The sequence below is a fragment of the Mastigoproctus giganteus genome, chromosome 5 (genome assembly GCF_048544385.1).
Source record: "Mastigoproctus giganteus isolate SK-2022 chromosome 5, ASM4854438v1, whole genome shotgun sequence".
Lineage (NCBI taxonomy): Eukaryota > Metazoa > Arthropoda > Arachnida > Uropygi > Thelyphonidae > Mastigoproctus > Mastigoproctus giganteus.
In genome coordinates this window covers 74,232,851-74,254,104 of record NC_143579.1, presented here as the reverse complement: position 1 = coordinate 74,254,104, position 21,254 = coordinate 74,232,851, and the positions used below count along the sequence as shown (strand labels likewise).

At 34.5% G+C, this 21,254-nt stretch overlaps 1 protein-coding gene across 4 annotated transcripts in view; it reads right to left on the bottom strand.

The window, feature by feature from the left end:
* The window catches only part of LOC150085490 (potassium voltage-gated channel subfamily KQT member 1-like), a 225,086-nt gene that overhangs the window by 53,064 nt on the left and 150,768 nt on the right, over window positions 1-21,254 (bottom strand). For all 4 annotated transcript variants that reach the window (XM_090374076.1, XM_090374077.1, XM_090374074.1 and 1 more), the window contains exon 2: window positions 1,180-1,270. In XM_090374076.1, the coding sequence (XP_090230202.1) occupies window positions 1,180-1,270 (91 nt within the window). The remainder of the gene's footprint in view (window positions 1-1,179; window positions 1,271-21,254) is intronic.

Sequence of the window (21,254 nt, the reverse complement as noted above, 5' to 3'; positions counted from 1 at the left end):
GAAGATAACAATATCGCAAGTCCTCTGACCTAATGCTATATAATTAAGATTCTTGTGCAATTTTATGTTCTTGTATTCTCAGTGTTTTGTGAGGTCCTCCGACTTTATATTGCCATTCCGGAATTAAACAGAATTTATTTTATTTAAGTGTTAAATTAATAAAAAATAAAAATGAAACTCGTACTACAATTAATCTACATATTTCATTTGCTGAAATATATATTCATATTATTAAAGCACTCCTTGAATATGTTTGTCCATGATCTCATTCTGCAGTTGTACCTACAATGACATATCTATTGGGTTTGTAACATGCTATTGTTATAAGAGCACAGACTATTTCTAAAAAGCAAATTAATCAATAATAACATCTATAGAGTTTGATAAACTTCTGGCGCCCCATCCCTAAAGAATTCCTCGTGTGTGAATGTAGATACAAAATACTCATTCAGTTTGTCAGCTATCGAACCAACAAGCGAACCATCGATATCAAGTGGACAAATATGATTCATCCCCCTTCCTTCTAGAGATTACACAAGTAAAGAAATCTTTGCTGTTTTTCTTTGCCCCTTTGCCAAAGTTTCTCGTAATCTGCCTTCGCTTGCCCAACCTCCTTTGTGACTTGACTACAGACTCGCTTATGTCTACCATAGGATTCTGTTTCGCCTGATAATTTTATGCATCCCATGCATATTTCTTCTCTGCCACGAGTCTCATAAGTTCATCTGACATCCATTTAGGCCAAGAATATTTCTTAGTTGGTATTAAAACCTAGTAGCTTCTATGATAATTCCTTGAATTCTTCCCATTGCTGATGGTAACATCATGGTAACAAATTTTGAATGTTGAATACATTTTCAAAGTATGAAAATCTATTTAAATTCTATATACAAATATAATAACATAAGTGTAATTCAAACATAAGAAACATTAAGACGATCTGTGCACAGTGATTACTCTCAATTATTACATAATTTTCTCAATTATGTAATAACTGAGAAAATGATAAAAGCATAATAAGAACACAAAGCCATTTGGACAATGAAAGGGGTGCATTGCATTGCATGTATGTAGTTTCTTTTTTTTGAACACGTTTTTAAATTTCATACGTTTATATCTTTAAAAGTTCCTGTTTAATAACCGATAGATAGAATAAAATAATGACATGAAACAACTAACCATACGCAATAAAATGAAGCTACTTGTCTCTTCAAGTTCTTCGATTGTGGAAAAGACACTGAGGACGAGGCAGAAAAACACCATCAGGAACCTGCAAAAGATTATAATAACAGGGAGAAGAAAATATTATAAAATTTAGAATTTATTTAAAATTGGAGCGAAAAATATGTTAAAATTTAAACTGACTTTTTAAAAAGATAGTGTATAAAATGTTTAACATATATAAGCCGTTTTTAATAAGCTTTTCTAAGTTTCTAATAAGATTTTATAATGCTTATTCATTTATTAAAAAATAAATTCATCAGAATAAGATATATATCGGAAATGTAATTATTACACCAAAATTAATTACTTCTAAATCCTCTGGCGTGTTTCCTTTGTGTGTTTTGTTTTCTTTTAGCCTTCTCTTCGTGACGCTACTGAGCCACTAATGAAAGAGATTAAAACTATAAGTAATACGCTCAATCTTCAGTCTTCGGAAAGAGCTGAAGTACCCAGTTAATGAGAGCAACCGAGACTTTTAAGACATCTCCAAAGAGCACTTACTGCTCAGTAGTGAACTACGTAGACTTGTAACAACAAGAGATAAACCAACTGATCGGAATAAAAGCAACTGAAATAAATTGCAAAGTTTTCTAAAAGTAGGTGTGATATAAGAACCTAAAGTTTAAAATTCGTAACGGCTTCTGAGGAATGGAAAGAGACCTAATCTGTGTTGAAACTCGTGTGTTATTTAGTTACATAAGTCTTAATTACGAAGGCGGATAATTTAATCCATAAACAGATAGTGCCATCAGTGTCCTAAGAAGTTCGGATAAGTGCCTCTAGAGTGCACCATATTTCTAAGAAACTCTCAAGACTGTTGCCCTGTCTGGCTTATCGTCAGTTGTCTGGGAGCGTCAAGTTGAACTGAGTGTAGATGTTTTATTTCGTTTTTTTTTTCATAGAAGACTTGGAGACTCGACATCGATGTCATATCGAATGATAGAAATTTACGGTGATCATTCGAGTGATAGAAAGATTTCAGGGAAGGGCTAAAATCTGTGGCTGACGACTTGCCTGCAGTCTGGGTGGCGCAGGCCTCTGCTCATCCCAGAACAAATTATACAAATCCATAAAATAAAATTATTTAATTGCCTTCATTGAAATAAAATCCTGTATTTTTACTAACAATTTTAATGTTTTATTTTATTTTACAATACACCACACTGTCATAACATTTTAGCAACTTCGACGACCACGTGCATTTCTTTCCAGTTTAAAGAACGATCCTCAAAGTGTTATTACCACATATTTCATTAAACCAAGGTTTCACTGCATTATAAGTACTCGTGGATAGTACAATTGGTAGGATCACCATCCTCCCCACACCGGATGGAAAAGACCTGAATTCGATTCTAATCGATGACGTGAGGAACTTTTATTGTCCTTTTTCACAATGTGGCCGAGTTAATCGATCTCAGGCGATGGTAGCATGGTTTTTTTTTTTTTTTTCTCAGAAACTCGGTTTTTTTCGTCCAGCAAACAGAAAATCGACCTCAGAACACGCAACTTACAGACAGTATACAGGGAGAAACATGGCTTTAGTCGCTGATGCTCCTAAAACCTAACAACGACACTGTATTATAATACAGAAATTAAGGAACAGTCAAATGAACGTACATATTCCCAGTCTAAACATTACCTAAAAAAAATCCTCTAAGATTGTCCGGTACATATTAAAATCCCTGGACTACTTACAACATTCTAACCAAAGGATGGCTTAATTCATCCTATTCAAATTAAATTTATGTAAAATAATTGTTTTATTATATTGTACAGAGCGGTTATAAAGTCTTTTCCCACTTTTACAAATTAATCTGAAAACTATAAGTCATATCATATCGGGTTAATAAGATGATCACCACCTGAAGAAGTTGCCACGTGACTTGATGTTCCAAAAATGTTCTAAATATTGCGGCAATTCCAGATCAACTCGACTTTGCTGCAATTTTGAGAACATGCAGATACTATACAAACATGAAGAAATTGAAAATTATCAACTGGGACTTCATTTGGAAATTTAGGTTAGCACCACAAGGTACGTAACATCTGTCTGTCTTTAATTAAAGAAATATCCATGATTCCCTGATAAACATACTTGAGTGGCAATGACTGCACCCAAATATGGATGCACTCTCAAAAAGCCTAAGAAACAGTGTTCGAAATGATTTTTTACACTAAATCTTGTAATGCAATAAAAATATTCGATGTGTGAGCCCTTCAATGTTGGCCATTTCCGTGTCGACATCGTTCATTTATTATTCTCGGCTCTAGTTTCTAGGATCCGCCTATTGTAAAGTTTCCACTGGCAGAATATTGTCAGATTGGTATTATACAAGGTGCGGACGTCAATCCTTCATCGCTATAATTATGGGAAAAGCCAAGAGACAATACCCAAGGGGACATCAAGTGACAATACCCAAGGGGACACCAAGTGACAGTGCTGGAGCTGGGAGGATGTTCGTAGTTAATATTACTTTTAGGATATTGATATTACTAGGGCAAGTGCGTATGCTAAAATTCGACGTAATATCTTGCTCTCCAAGAATATATTGTTCATTCGTTAGGAAGCTGCAAAACTGGTTTTTAAACACACTACCACGAAATGGGAAAAGTATCTGTTTAAATTGTGCAGAATAAATTCATCAGTTTTAAGTGGTGTTCACCCCTATTAACAAAGGAACAAAGAATTGCATTTCAATTTTTCAGAATCATTTTTACTGGACAGAAGAAGCTTGACCATGAATAAAGGTCTATTGTGAATAAACAAACTGATGCCTAGTAAAATATTTATGCAGCGTAAACATTTTACTAGGAATTTTTCATAAATTATGCTCATTATCTACATGCTTGCTATAGCAGAATATAGGGTAATCATTGAGAATTTACGATACCAAAGATGTACAACTGCAGATGAACATGATCAAAATATTCATCTAAAAATACGTTGAAGAACTGCAGATGAATGTGTTACTAAGTTATATTCATCAATAAATATTATGATCAGTTACGTATATGCTATGTACATCTGCATAATAATGCCAATCAGCCAAAATATTTTTAACTTCGATTATTATGCTGACAATAAACTTGGATAAGGAAACAAAGCCCTACATATATGCATCCTTATAACTAATTAATCTGAATTACATTTAATTACCTCATCCCGACCTTCAAACAGCAGCACCAAATGAGCATAAACGCGCCTGAATTATCCGCCATACCAGCAGTCGACATTGTGGCCCTCTGGCGATTGATTCCAAGCGGTAACGAATTGATTAAATTTAAATAATTAATTTTTAATTTTTTATCAATAGAAATAATAATTATTCCACTAATTTTTTTTGTAATGAAAGTTAAAATAAATGAGTTATTTTTTCTTAAAGAAGACCAAAACTAATGAAATGAACGGGGATAACATTAATAACTAATAGAGAAATTAATAAAAGTTAAAAATCCAGCTGAAATTAAAAATTAATCAATAGATTGATACATTTAAAGTAACAGAGATTAATTCAGGAATAGAAATGAAGAAGGAGCATGAAAAATAGAGCTATACGAGTATGAACCACAAAGAAACAAAAGGGATGGATGAACGACTAAAGCGAAAATTGAAAGACAATGAAAAATGAGATAAACAGGAGTTGACAGAAACAAAGCTGAATGGCAGATATGGAAAATGAAATAGAGAGAAAGTGGGAAATTTTCAGAGATTTAGTTTCTGGAGCAGCCGACGTGCCATCAACTCTTTTGGGACCTGTGACCTCGCTAAAAGCATTCAGGCAGGAAGATCACGTGATGCGTGTCGTGCAGAACGCAATGAACACTGTTGGGGTTTCTTCTTCATGCTTGGATAATTCATCCTCTTTTAAAGGAATGCTGTACGCAAACTTTAGCATTTGCTTTAAAGAAATGGAATGCTAAAAGCACATTTGAAGCTACCATACCAATAACTAAGAAGATATTAGACAGTAATCAGTGCATTATAGTCTAAGTTGCTGATGCACCAACAAATTTAACAACAACAACAACAACAACAACCATACCGATAAAATTATTTATTAATTATATTATTATTAAAATTATTTTTCCAAAATGCTGCCAAACATTATTCAATAGCACATTACATTTATATTTATTATTATCATTTATAATTATTTTGGTAATCCCTAAAAAACAATTGGGTCCCTAGCAAAGTATCAATCAACCTTGACAGAAACAAACTGGAAATTAAAAAAAAAAAAGAGTGAAACGTGTTTTGAAGTGGTATACCTTAAAGATAAATGAAATTAATTAGAGAACAGGAAAAGATGGAAAGAAGGATCGTGTTTCTTATATCTTATATGTATATTTATAATAAAATGTTTGAATAATAAAGATTTAGAATTATTGTCAGAGCTAGCCATCCTACAAATTTAATTTTATGTTTGAATTCACACATAAATCAGGATTTGAAACTTCCACTGAATGTTGAGCTAAGAGATATTAGTTCAGAGTGAAAGAATGAATAATATTTGTAGATAAACTGAACTTGCAATAGAACGATCACAGCGGTATAAAAAGGCCGGTGAAACTATTTCGTCAAGAAGAGACATAAAAATTAAGAAAGACTGTGAATACAACTTTAAAGATATGGTCCAAATTTTAAAATGATTTAATTTACACTCACTAACCTATAAATAATTTCTGATAGGCCAAAAAAAGTGATTTCTTCAGAAGGCTGTCTACATAATAAGCTTAACACTTTTCTAGAAAAGTAATAAAGTTTGTTTGATAGTTTTCAGAGATTCTCTGGTATGAAACGAAGTGTAATATCATAGGAATAGAAACTTCAAGATTTTCGGATAACGGAATAGAGGGATAAAATTTAAGATTGTTCAAGGGACCATATATTCTGAAAGGTTTACATTGAAATGAATAATTTTACGACAATCTTTTCTTATCTCCTGCTGTTAGAAAGTTAGTTTTGCATATCTTATATCTTTTCGTAATAACATTCATCCTTAGAAAGCCAGGTTATTCAAAACGGTAATACCTAGTGTCTCTTCAAACTTCCACTTTTAAAGAAATATTATTCAAACATTCGAAAGGGTAAGTTGTAGACTTTGCGTTTTCAAATATGCGAATGATATTAAAACATGCCACAATATTGACGTTAAAAATCTAATAAAACAATCTTCGCGTGCGTTTCTCAAAAATATAACTCTTCGTAAAGTTATCAGTTTTGTGTGTGGGTGTGTGTGTGTGTTAGTGTTAACTAATTCCACAGCCCGACATATAATCGGACCATGAGAACTTGGATCAATAAATGGTATGGAGTCTGGTGGTCACACGAGAACTAAAAAAAATAATTGAGTGACAATGATGGCCAATAAGATTTATAGTGACTAGATTGTACAAAAACAATATAGCGTGATATAATCTCCTGGCATCCAAAGTAAACATTCTAAGACGGTTACAAATGAAAATGTCAACTCTGTGGTGAGATTTCTTAAAGATAAACATTTATTCAGGGCTCAATATTGTCTTACGGATATCGTTCGAAAGACAGACACATAAAATCACAGCAGTCGGTGACTGGAAGTATAAGTTACTTATTCGGGTATCACCTATTTTAGTATCACCTCTGAAGGCAATCCTGAAACCCTGATAAAGTCGCTGTTATGACCGGTTGTATCGATCAATGAGTTATCAGCCAGGCACAGCTAATGCAGATATTTTCGAATCAAGCTTAATCTACAAAGTTTATACACGAAATCCAGTGTGCATCCAAAAAAAAATTAAATAAATAAAACAAGAGGCCCTACCTGAAGAGTATCTTGGCTAAAATAATTGAATGACAGTAATGGCGAATAACAATAATAAGAAGAATAAACTAATAAGTTTCGTATTGGTGAATTATGCAAATAATTTTAATAGACAGTAATGACTTTGGTAATTTTAACGTTTCATTCGTTTGTTTTATATCGGCTTGTTCAGGTTTTTTTTTTAAGCGTTAAGCTGGATTTATTAATTGATCTGAAATTTTCCGTGGTTGGGATAAATTGAGCAATTGGACATCACATAACAGATTTTAAATATTCATCTGCGATTACTGCTTTAAAATCAGTTATAACAGGCTATATTTTAATAGTAAAATTTGAATTTTGTTTTTTTTAGTATTAAACATTTTTCTTAATTTAACGTTATAGCTGATTTCTTGTTGCTTTATATTGTATATTTAATATTTGGAATTTATTTGGTTGTTTTAAGGAATGTTGGCTACTTCTTTTCAGAGGTATATGGTCTAAATACTTTTGTATTTAGGCCATATGTCTCTGAAATTATTCGCTTTGCCCTGAGGATTCATCCATTTTCATTCGTTACACACGTTTACAAAATATAAATAGTGCTTTCATTCAGAAAACAAATTTCTCTCACAATATCCAGAAGAGAGAGAATTAGTCAAACTTTAAGAGATCTGCTTGCCCTAAATTTCTTTTTACGAATTTATAAGTCTATTTAGGAGATCATCAAAAATCTAGATATCGACGAACCCAATTACATTGCACCAAATATAGTACAGCGCACATTTCAATTTTATATATTTTGACATTTTTGCAATTATTTAAGTTAACAAGCAAAATATCACAGAATGTCGATTTATAACCGACTATGTCTAGGAATCAAGCAAAAGGTTAAACATAGTTCTATCTATGTTCGACTTTATATGGCAGATCGCCTCCTCGTCGGTCCCATTTTCCAAAGTCGCCGGACCTGGGCATCTTCAGCTTTCAAATTTCTTTCTCATGGCTGATAGTGCACCTTTCTTCCATGTTTGTCTAAGGAATCGTCGCCTTCTCTTCCCTTGTGATATTCACTCATATATAATTTTAGGCCATCTCTCTTCATTCATGCGCAGCAGATGTCCAAACCATCTCAACCCCCTATTTTCTATATCTTCATCTGCGTGCATACGTCTTCTTATACCCTCTTTCGTTATCCTCTCTAGCCTAGAAACCCTAGAACCCCGACGTAGGTAGTCCATCTCTAGGGCCCTAAGCTTGTTTTTTGTTCCCCTCTTTCAGTGTCCACACCTCACAGCCGTAGCAAAGTATCGGTTCCACTAACGACTGTCCAATATGTTTTTAGTTCTACGGGAGATAGTGTTGTCCCACCATATAGAGTTGAGGGAACAAGTATCTTCCTACTTTGATGAATTCGTATGTAAACTTACTCTTTCCCCAATCCTTCCTTAATTAATCTACATACAAAATATTTGAAAAAGTCGACAGGTTTTAGGTGTATAGACTGTAACTTCCAATTCATCAGGATGTTCCACTGTCCTTAGGTATTCTGTCTTTGTAAAATTGATATTGAGGCCCCGTTGGTCATATGTAAGATGCAATTTTCTCAACACGTATTCTAAATTCTAAATCATAAGCTCCTTGTGCAATGATAATCTGATCATCGGCAAATTTTTTACTCCAAAGATATGTCGTTAACTGGTACTCCCATTCCATAACAGCTTCTTTTACATTCTTGTAAAGCATGTTCCATGAAAAAATTAAACAAAGGTCATAAGCTACATCCTTGTCTCAGCTCCCTTTTTTTTTAAATTGGGTTAGATAAAGTATTCCCAAGTTTAATGTATGCCCCGTTGAAATCGTAAAAATCCCTAATCAGCTCCATAAGCTCTGGATCAACTGCCATATTTTGAAGGGCTTTCCATAATTCCTTTCTTGGGATTATGCTACGTAGTTTGATATAATAAAACTGTATATTTAAAATTGAGTTACGTCCTTACTTATGCTAATGACATAAATTTACATTTATAAGTTTCCGAACAGAAGGATTAAAAGAGTTTAATGAGCATAATTTGTTCTGAAATGAAAGACTTAAAGGGTTTTTTAGTATGAGTAATTTTGATAATATGTGGATATTTATATACTTTTCATTGATATGCTTATGAAGAATTTTATGAAAGAAATGAAGGACTATCTGAAATCTATTGGCTCGAGGTTGAAGATTGTACTTATTGAGATAATTTCTAAAGTATTTTCGAATTTTTATAAATTTTCGAAAGTATATGCGATGGAAGAAGACTTTTCAATCGAGCTTTATGATATTTAAAGTCAAGAAAAGTTGGGCGAATATACCCAGGCCAAAATCAAGTGGATTTTAAAGGCTGATGCTGAATCATTCTGGCGTCCTGCTTTCTTCCGCATCAGTTTATTTTTATTAATGCTAATATATGTGCCTCTTGATTGAGCTCAGACTGGACAAGGATTTAAGTGCAAAGAAGGTGGGAGATTAAACAAAAACACAATATTCTCGATTGAAAATATAAGATGGAACCAAGATAAGAGTAGATAATTGCATAGCAGAACAGTTTATGGATAAGAAGTTTGATGCATTCAGGAAAGATTAATTATTGATTGCAGTAACTTGGTTGTCTAAATAGAGATGCAGAAAAATACTTTTCCTAAGGGCTATGCGGTTGGAAAAGTTGGGTCTTCAGTACAGAATCGCTATTTCTGGGGATCTGGGATGGAATTAAAAAAAATGGCATTTTCTTAAATTTTAAAGTGTGTGTGGTGTTCTGAACTCAGTTTTCAGAATAGTTATTGGTCTATACTGTAATTAATAGCATTGGTATGTAACTTTTGGTGTACACCAATCTAATGAAAATATTAGAGTAACAAGACAATCATGAAAATCCCAATGGAAAGAGATTTGGGGATGAAGTTGAACTGAGACAGGACAGTTGTTTTATTCATTTTCTTCCCATAACAAACGAGACATTTCATTAGGGTATTTACAAATTAGTCAGGAAGTGAGATATATTAGTAAGTTTATGATGGATAAGTTTGTGAGGCTAAGAATGTTTTCATTTCTCGAAACATTTCATAAAAATAGGAATTGATCCTATCGCGTTTAGTGACATGGTAAAAAAGTAGTGTGGTAAAAAGCATTGACAATTTATTTAGAATAAGTATTTCCCGAGCTCTTATGCTAGGAAATAGATGTCGATTATTACATTAAGTTAACAATATTCCAAAAAGAACGGAGATGATGTTCTTTTGAAGATGATGTCCTTTCTATAGATGCTGTGTTATTTTTAAAGCGAAACGCTCATCATGGTCTCAACTTAAAATATTCGGTAGCACCGCGTTCCTGTCAGAAAACGGAACTTAAGTGTTTGTGTGAACATGTTACATTTTTCCAAGTAGCACTTCTTGTATTCCCTCAATGTCCCGAGTGGCTCACATTTACAGTCATTCTAATAAAAAGAAATGCATCAGGATGCACCATCTCCTACCATCATCTCGTCAGCAGCCTAATGGCACTGTCATTCGGATGTCCCTTGAGTCATATCTGTTACTGCGCGGTGTCGTTTCACTGATTCTGTGTGCCCACATACACATCCTTACTGCTGCGTATTTTTTGAAAGGTGTAAGCAATTGTAAATTTGTAATTCATGGGTTCGCTATGCAGCAACGTAAAATTCTTGGTGTCTCGTGAATGGACAAAAATTAATACTTTTGTGTCTTCATTTATTAAAGCTGTGGATGTCTGCTACACTAATGCATTCTTAGTCATTAACCATTAACAACCGAAGCGCCATGATAAGATTCTTATTACCACTGACCACTCAGATAACCGATTTTTTTAAAAGAAAAACAGTAAACAAGATGCATACTCTTAAATAATAAAACATTAGTTATACAAAAACAAAAGACAAATATTACATATCAATCGAATGGCAAAAAAATAGAAATAAAACTTCCTGTTTTATTTCTCGTACTGCCTTTCTTATGCTGCATAAAAATTCCATCCATTGAAAGGAACTGAACTTAGCCCTTTTCCACACGGTGTGGAAGAACAGCTGTCGCAGCCACTATGCAGCCTGGAGGGATTTATTTAAGTCATATACAAAGAGTGAGAAATTTCGGATTGCTGCTTCTGTCAGGGGCAATCTACAATTTTAATTTTAATAGTATATGGCTGAAGTATGTCATAAGTGTTGACGCCTCTGCTGTGACTGGTCATTCAACTTAGAAATTACTTCGTTAGTGACATGGAAAGAATTGATGACTGTGCAGCCAGCGTTACTGAGTACTGTATATGTATCTGAGGAAAATTCAATGTGCGTCGTATCAAACCAATTTGAAATAAAAAGGTCAGCAAGAAATTTATATGGGGTCAAAGTATATTAAACAAGACGGCAGGATGCTAAAAACAAAATAAACGAAATAAGAAATTAAATCTTAAAAAATAATTAATATAAATTTAATGAAAAAGTCTTTGTTTTGCCTTATTTAACCAAGAGGGGTACCAGGTGTTCTTTGAGTAGTTAATAAATGATATCCAGTAATCCGTGTAATTTTTCCAAAGAACGTGTCTTAGATTTTGAACTCAAATATGGCTACATATAAAATATCTCTCTATCCGGGCTTGAGACAGACGTCAGTGGTCTAAAGAAAGCAATAGATAACTGAATTGAGATGTTTAATTATACCGTTGGTTTACAATATTTTTTAGAGAAATGCTTATATTTTTAGATATAATGCGCTTCATTTTTTAAGGAATGGCTCAAAATGAGAAAGGAAAAGAATACCCTGGAGTAATGCATAAATTGTAGAAATACTAAGCATAAAAGGAGGGAAAATAAACATCAGAGAGAGAGAGAGAGAGAGAGAGAGAGAGAGAGAGAGAGAGAGAGAGAGAGGATAGTAGACGGATTAATATATCATCTTCCACACTAAGACATCATCTGAAAAGAAACGTTAATAGACCTGCAGGTCATTGCACAACTCTCTATAGAAGAAAATAAATCTGCTTTAGAAAACAGATTAAATTCTTTATCATCAAGGATATGGATGACCAGAAAAGAGTTTTTGAAGTTCTTTTATCAATCTTGTGAAACAAATGACATTAACCATAAATTTAATAGGAATAACCAAGTGGACTCTGAAAATATTTATTCTTGCCTATCTTTTAAAAACTAGAACCTCTTTAGCAGGTAGGAATCACAAGTTTTAACAAAGAAACAGTAGGCAGATTCTTTCTTTCGAATACTTTGTTGAGTGCTCGTAACTTGCTTGATCAACCGAAGCTCATCTCAAAGTTTATGAAAATGGACTGCCTTTAAACAATCGACCATCTTAAATAGCAGACCAGAAAGGGACAACTTCTGGTTAGTTAGTGTGTGCGATAAGCGCCAAAGAAACTAGGATTGCAGGTGTCAGTATATTGTGTGTATAAAATTCCTGTATTCTGTGGTCGATTTGCTGAACGAAATACCCCAGTTTCCCGAAGAAAAAAAGCATTCTATACTCTCCTGAGACCGACTAGCTCATCTATATTGTGAAAAAATCCTATAAAGTTATTCCTGTCATTAACGGAATTCGAGCTCAAGACTTTTCCATCCTGTATGGGGAGGACGGGTATTATGGTCACTATGTTATCCGCGAGTGTGGCAACTTCTGCTATTGTAACTAAGAAAAGAAGAGTACTGTACTCTTTTTTTTGCATCTAAGAGTACATTAGGAAAGTTTAAATGTACTATCAAAGAGTGAAATTGTTTTTAACAACAGATTTGTTAAAATACAATTTCGGAGAAACTATTACCAAACGGCATTTTGAAAATATCTTAAGAAAAAAGATATGGAATCGTTCAGTAACAGTGAGGATTGCTTTGGAGGGAGGAAAACAACATACAGCTCAAGTCACACACTAGGCGTTCTCTTCGTTAGTAAGAAGCTGGAAGCCAATTAAGCAAACTTGAGTCACCTGTTGTTTTCTCCCTGCTATAGAAATAGTTTTCTGGCAATTGATACGTTTCACTTAATAGGGATATATTTCCAAACAGGCCTGACCTTTTTGGAATTTAATTCACGATAAGCCTGATTCTCTCAATTAAAGTAGCTTTGAATATGATGCAACATTTTAATCTGAAAACAGCTCACTAAATGTAGCAAATAACAAGATAAATATTACATCCATGAATGAAACTTACTGAAATAGTAATATTACTGAAAATATGAAAACTTTAGCACAATAACTAAAACGGAAAACAGATTTGAATAAACAACAGTGACAAAGCCATGAGCAGAAGGAAAATTGCTGTGGCTGAAACAATTTAAACAAATATACTCCAAAAAGAAAATTATGGATTCTGCTTAAATTATTACGATTCGGAATAGAGTAAAGTTAAAAATGGTAAAAATGCTTTAATGAAGCATGTGTAGTAGTAAAGGGCAGCAGAAATGCAAAAATTTTATTTGTGGAAGATGTTTGTAGTTTTATATTTTGTAAAAAAATAATTTGTATCGTTTCTCTGCAATTAAATCGAAATCGCAAAAATTGCTCTCTGCCTCGTTTAATACAACTTGACCCTTTTTTGATATTAGATCAATTTATAGTCCACGAACGTTGGATAAATCCGCTAAAAACTGAATATGAATCCTTATTCAAGTTATTGACTACTGAAACCTTTTGATAAGCCCAATAAAATTATATTTCCAATATGTATATTTTAATATTTCTGTCTAACTTAGCAAATTAAATTTTAAAATTTTAAATTCGCAATTTATAGACACATTAATGCTTTACTTTAGCGTAAATAATTTGTTTAAAAAAAAAACACTTTAAACACAATACAAAAATAATTGGCTGGAAGAAGGAGATACACTGGTATGATGTTTTTCTGTATTCTCAAGCTCAATCCATCAACTTTTTCACATATCGGCAAAGTTCAGAGGTTCTTCCTGTCTCCTGCCAGAAACATAATTAATATTTATTTCTACGTTCGTGCTCGTCCACCTGCTCACACAACAAGCTGCGCACCACATTTCCACCGAGAATTATTGTCAGCGTGTTTTCTATGTTCATATAAATTACTTTACCGTTCTCAGACGATGTCGAACATTTTCATTTTTACTTCAGTAAACTTCAAAAACTTGGGCCAACTGCGGAGAATATGACCTGACTTATTCCCTCTGGTCAAAGAGCGGAAAATGTCGATGCGAACTTCATCGATTTTGATATCACTCGCAATCTGTTGACTGTAAATATACATGGTACGCATTTTTTTTTGTGAGCCACTGCAGAGCTCTCAGGTTTTCTTGCTGTGAACTCCTCGGATGAGATACATACAACGCCCCCCCTCAATAAGTGATATCACAAGACTAATCCTATTTAAGCTTCTTAAGTGTTTTCACCAAAATTCCGTTTAAGTGATGTTTCAAGGTGAAAGAACAAGATTGTACTCTTGAGAATTAAACGCATCTCTCGTTGCAATAAAATATGGTTAAACTTTTTTGAATGATTTACATTCTATTCTTAATATTATTCAAAGCTTTCGGCAGTTAATTACTCTTCGTGAATACGCTTCCCTGGCAAAATATAATGAATTTTCTGTTTATACTCTTGACGACAACATAAGGTCAGAGGAGTCCAAAATACATACAGTTTATAATACACGAACATTCTGTCATATTTAGTAATCGTACAGCGTGAACCACGGTCACTTAAAGCGCGTGCATTTTTGTATCCCCGTGCTCGATCACTCGGCCTTAACACGGTTCTGTAATTTTGGAATTCACATCACATGTAAGAGAATTTAATTTGTTGGAGTCACATGGCTTTCTACATCAATAACTCTTGCCCTTATCTACGCAGCGACCACCTTTTCAATTGAGGAAATTGTATACCGTCCACTATCTTTTACCCTTTTTATTTTATTAAAATAATATAAACACTTTCATAATAATCATGATTTAGCATCTATTCGAATAGATATTGTCAAAGGAAATATCATGTGGTTATAAAAATAAAACTAGCATTTTGTTTGAAGAAAAAAATAGATCAATGTGCAGACCACCCGCTAAGTGATTGAGGATTACAGGTTAAGGTACACTGTTCTAGCCGGTCCAAATAGCAGTTGCGATCTCCTCCTCCTCCTCACTGCGGACTTCGTTCTTAGTTGTTTAATTATCCCTTCGCGGCCAAAGTTCAAAATGTCCTCCATTTTCTATCTGGTGTTTTGGTGTTTATAATCCACGAGAATTGCCCATGGTAAAGGCTTATACAGCACTGTTCTTACAAAATTGCATTATGCAATGAAATATCACTACAGATGGAGTCAGATGCTCGCGAAATTTCTAAAAACGGTACATATCTGATTGCCCCTATTCAAATTATCCTTATCAAAGTGAGTGGAAATTGTTAAATTGTACTAGATGAATAACAAAGCATAAGGCTATTTTGATACTCCCAAATTGAAGGAGGTAAATATTCTGTTAGTTTGCTGTAAGTTAAGGCGGATCGCTGTACAACAGCTGATGATGTGGCCAGGAATACAATAGGATTGAAAGGAACATTTCACCTCAATATCTGAAATATTATCAATCGGATTTGATTTGAAAATGGGATTGTGCAGAACCTAAAACTCTATGAAGATGAAGGAAAGTGCCTGAACTAGAGAGCGGTCATCTCTACGGTCGAAACAGCTCAAGACGTTTGAAAGCATTAGGGAAACCCATAAACCCACCAATTCTTCGGTAGGTTTATGGATTTTGCTGAACGAAAAATCTGGGAGATAAAACGGATCTCTCGCCTGAGGCTGACTGAGAATTAATGGAGGAATTTTATGGGCTGTTTACGCCTATAAAATTCGAAATGTTCGAATCCCTCGACGGGATTCGAACTTTTCGAAAAATGGCAATCGTAACCACTGGCAGCAGCGAGATCAAGAAAGCACATTGGGAAGGGACTAGTACCAGAGAGTTCGATTTTGTCGCCTTGCAATTTTCATGATATTTGGAATATTGAAAATATCTGACAGAACATTGATTTCTCCACAGATGATGTAGTTAAGGTTGTTAACTGATGGTGCCAACGGCAACCAAAAACTTTGTGAGCAGGTTATAAAAATCTGGTTTACTGACGGGTCAAAACTGTGGTGAAGATGTTCTTAAAAAATAATGTTCTAGTTACTAGTAAAAAAATGATCGATTTCATTTGACTCACTCTTGTAGTACTGCTGAAAATACAAGTCTATGAATTGAGTTATTGGTGTTATAGATTTATAATTTGCTGACTCTGATTATCACTTAAACTTATTATCACTTCTCTGAAATACTAGTAAACTGCGACGTCAATCGTAAACAGAGCTATCTGGGTGTAATGCACAATACTCTTAGTTCTGGAAACCGTTTAACAAAACCACAGAAACGTTTAAAATATTGAAATTGGAATACGATTCCAATTTTATAGTTTGTAAATACCATTTATAGAATATTTATCCAGTAAGATTGACCACCAGCCTACGATATTTGGTAAAAAGCTCATAATTAACGGGAATGTAGTTAAACAAGCTTTCGTGCACAAGCATGTACAAAGAGGTATAGCTAAGCAAGCTTACTGAACTAAAACCTCTATTTGGAAATCCTCTTCCCACCATTATAAAAAAAATGTCATTTTGACACAATTATCATAAAATTTACGTCCGTATGTAGTGCATTAATTAATCTAATTATAATTTTTAATTCTTAACCCCTGTAGTTGGTGAATTAACTGAATATGCAACAGTTCTACGATATATGGTTGTTTATGCTCAATATTACTATCAAAATCATCTCTCACCTTCTCCCCCCTCTCTGCAGTCTTCTTTATTTCATCACAGAAGGAGGCAAATACATCCCTGACGCCCTTCAGTTATCTGGATTAAAGAAACCCCCGACACTTTAGCTGACTTCTTATGGAAATAACTTGTAATTTGAAAAATCTTAAACATTATAAACCGGAGATACCGTTACCATAAGTTATTCACTGGTGTCCTTAGAGACCATTCTACGTATTGTGATGACGCCTCTTCATTGCGAATAGGACTATTCACCAACAAACGCAATACAGATAAAAGGATTTGAAAGAACCCACTCATTTGGGCAGGAAAAGACCTGGGCTACTACAAAAGTTGCTGAGAGCGTTTCCGAATGTCTTATTAAATAAGAAGAGTGCGTATATATATACATACGCAACCTTGCGAGCCTTACTCCATTTCTTTTATCTTGAGACAAGAACCAAAGAATCCCTGGGTACCAATGTTAGTGACGTACGATGGTGATGAATCCTCAAAGAACCGCCTAGAAGACCGTGCAGTTGCTAAGCAACGGTCCCACACTCTCACACACACACACATCCCCCCCCCCCCCAGCGGGTAAAATTTTCCTTGGTAGCACGCGAGCGCACGCAATCGGTCCGTTTTCCCGACTCGAATGTTTACATGTGACAAGCCGAGATGCAGGGACTGAGTGGAAGAGTAATGCCTTAATAAAAATGCAGAATTTGCGTCGTGCACAACAACGAATTTAAAAGAAGGATCGTTCGCGAGTAACTGCTTTTCTGTCATTGTAAGCATCATTTTCTTAGCTGCCGATGGTGTCTTTTTCTGTCCAGGAAGCTGACAGAGCAAATACAGGCACTGGTACGAAAAAGGCCTCTAAAGACGTCAATAATGCTCTGCGATCGAAAGAAAAATTCTGACTCTCAGCTTTTATTACGCTTCCTGTTACACGATTATTACATTCTCTAACTCAATTATTGGCCCTGCTCATTCGATTACTGTCGCTGTTTCTTCATATTGGAAATGCATCCTTTTCACAATTTCGCTTTTATGCAGTCGACATCTCTTCTTTCCGACTTTATAGCGTCATTTTTCTCCCTCGCTCTCCCTGTCTGTCTCATATTTATCTCTTTCCATTTATCTATAAAAGCCTTGTTTTATTTTTCTTTTATCCAAGGTCCGTGTTCATTGCAAATATTCCCCTTCTTTTCGCGGTTTCAAGATATAAATTCTGTTTCTCATTTATTTCAAGCCACACTCCGCTTTTAAAATCTTTCCCATAATTTCTTGTAATTTTTTTTTTCTTTTTAAATCTTTCTTTCCTATAAATTTTGTCCCTTTTCCTTTTTAAATCTTTCCCATGATCTTGTGTCCTTTTTTCTATTTAAATCTTTCCATTAATACTTTGGCCATTTTCTTTTTAAATCTTTTGCATAAGTTTTTCTATTTTCTTTTTAAATCATTCGAATAAATGTTTCCATTTTCTTTTCCGATTCTTTCTTGCTTCCTTTTTGCTTTCAGCGTGTGGTTTCTCCTCCCGTTTTCCAATCCAAATATAAAAACAGTACAAATAAAAATCGCGGTATTTAGCACCAGATTTCGTCCCAAAAGTAGAAACAAAACAAATGTTCCTTCTGGATGGATGGATCAATCGCATGTTTCTTTGGGGCTTTACTATCACTGTGAAAGCCATGTAAGAGGACAACTGCAGTGATACGTCATCGTATTGTAAAATATGATAGAAATGTCTGTTAAAATGACCTTGCAGATTTGTCACAGTTCACAAATATTCTGGAAAAATTACAATCACTCAAACGACTGATGAGACATGAATTTCTCCCAGTCACCAAACAGATATGAACCCAGACCTCTCTAAAAGAGCGAAAAAACTGCTCGTGCTCTCACGCAGGTCTTTTGATTATAATAATTTTAATTTGACGGATACAATCGATGGCCTAAGAATTTAAGAGCCAAAATAAAAACATAAAAAAACTAAAACTAATAATTAGTGAAATAAATTAATAGAATGGATGTAATTATCATCACCAAGCAATGGCGTCACGTAATCCTCGAATAGCGTGCCATTTTAATTCCGACAATCAAGTAATGTTGTAATGATTCCTTTTGCCGCTACATCCATCAGGTGCGTTGGGTTATTCAGGTCACGAATAGTACACGGTTGCTTAAACAGAATGTTCTCCCCATAATTATTCCATAAGGCAACGGGTAATTATAGCTCCAAGAAAAGGAAAGTGTTGTAAACACTTTGAACACTGTTGTCCTGAAGTCATAACATCCCACTACCACAAACACACACAGGAGTACACGTATCCATTTGGAGAAATGGAAAGAGTCAAGACTCAAGACGTCTTAAAATATATAATAAAATACGAAGAAAAGAAGAGAATGAATTTCAGAGATTTCCATTATTTTTTTCCTCTTTGTTCCCCCTCATTTTCTAAATTTAAATGAAAACAATTTGACGCAAACACTAAGTAATATTGTTGTTTTTTGCGCCCAGGAAGGTTATGAGGGATCTCTGTAAGGAAACTTGGGGGTGTTTTGTAATTTCGAGTATTCTCTGGTCTTGACAGTTGTCCTGGATGAAAAACCCAAGTTCCTTCTGAAAAAAAAGCGCGTGCAATCTTCGTCCAAACAGACTAATTCTGTAAAAGTAAAATTCCTCCCGTTTTGAGAGATTCCAGTCCAGGCTTTTTTCTATGTGGTGTAGATGAACAACTACCGTAGCCTACATTACGTGCGAAGGTTTAGCAACAATACTACTGTAATCTACCATATATCTGATGAAAATAAAGCGTATTTTAATCATGACAAGGTAGTGAAGTATGAAAAAGACCATAGGGTAATTGTACAGTCTAATATGAAGTAGACTGCTAGAATAGCCCATGAAGTCTGTCCATGATACACAGGAATTTTTCCAGCAGGGAAAAGGAGGCGATTATCCCATTGTATAAGGCAATGGTTAGACTGCATCTTGAGTACTGGACGCAGGTCTATAAGCTTCATTTTAGGAAGGATGTGGATCTATTGGACAATTATCAGTAAAGGTCAATAAGATTAATCATGGACACAAAAGGATATTCTTACCAAGAAAGAGTGGGGTTTCGAAAATTGGGTTGATAAACTAAATGTTGATGGCATCTTTATTGTTTCTCAGACAAAATTCCCAACGGCACATCGTTTAAATTTAAATAAGGCTGGTTGCTGAATAAATGTGCAGAAATTTGCTGTCAGGCATTAAGTGACTGATTGTTGGGACAAACTACCATCTAGTATTGTAGAAATTGGCAGGTTCAACACTCCGGAACGAAAGAGAATTCATAGGAGCATGAGTACGCGGAAGATGGGATGGAAAAGGGCCACGTTGCACAGAGAAGACGACATAAATAAAAATAAATTTACGACGATGTAAAATCAGAGAAGTTCGACAAGAATGTTATAATATATTTAGCAGTCACGCGAACTTGAACCACGGTCACTCAAAGCGCCTGCTTTTACTCATTTTATTTCTCGTGCTGCCTCAACCAACCTATATCGTACCATTTTCGTGGATATTTTATCCTGAAAGCCTGCTGTAGACGCTGCATGATTCTTTGTAAAAATATGGTTAACATCTTCATATTCATCTTGTAGAACCCGTTCTTTCAATTATGTCATCCTAGTAAAGCACTGAAATCGCAAAGTGCATTCAACATGATCTTACTCTGAGCAGTATAAAATAACACCGAAGCATGTTAGAAAAGCAGGATTAGCGAGATATTGCTCAAAGTTATACACTATCATCTGGAAGTGAAACTCCTACAGCCGTCTTGTTTCTACGGCAAGGACATTTAGGGAAAATTGTGTAGCGCCTTGAATAAAATTTATTGTTGTGGCAAAGATTATTATGGCAACATAAACTCTCGTGTTTCTGAACTTTCCCACAATCTCGAATGTAGGCGAACAAGTTAATTTCAAAAGCAAAAGCCACTCAACTAGGAATTGAAATCCCTCCTGTTCCAGAAAGATAGAGCGACTGTCTCTTCCACCATTAGATGCAGCGTTATTGTATCCTGAAAACCGTTTTGTACACTGAAAAATCGCTGAAGTGTTTGAAGTTTTAAATACTTGTATAACATGGTTCTTACTGAATGTTAATTTCTTTAACTACTGCATAACCATTCAAAGAATTAATCTATTATTTTTTTTAAATATAGGGATTTTCCCGAAGTCAACAAGAAAAGTCAATGAGTATCTTTTGTCTTCTCAATCTTTAATATTTTTGCATATCAATCCTGACAATTCAGAAATCATGGTCTTCTCGTTAAAACAACAGCCAACAAAAATCTGTCCAGTCCTTAATGGAGCTTCCATCCCGTTTGTCCAACATCACATTTACCTAGGAATCAGATTTTATCCAAAG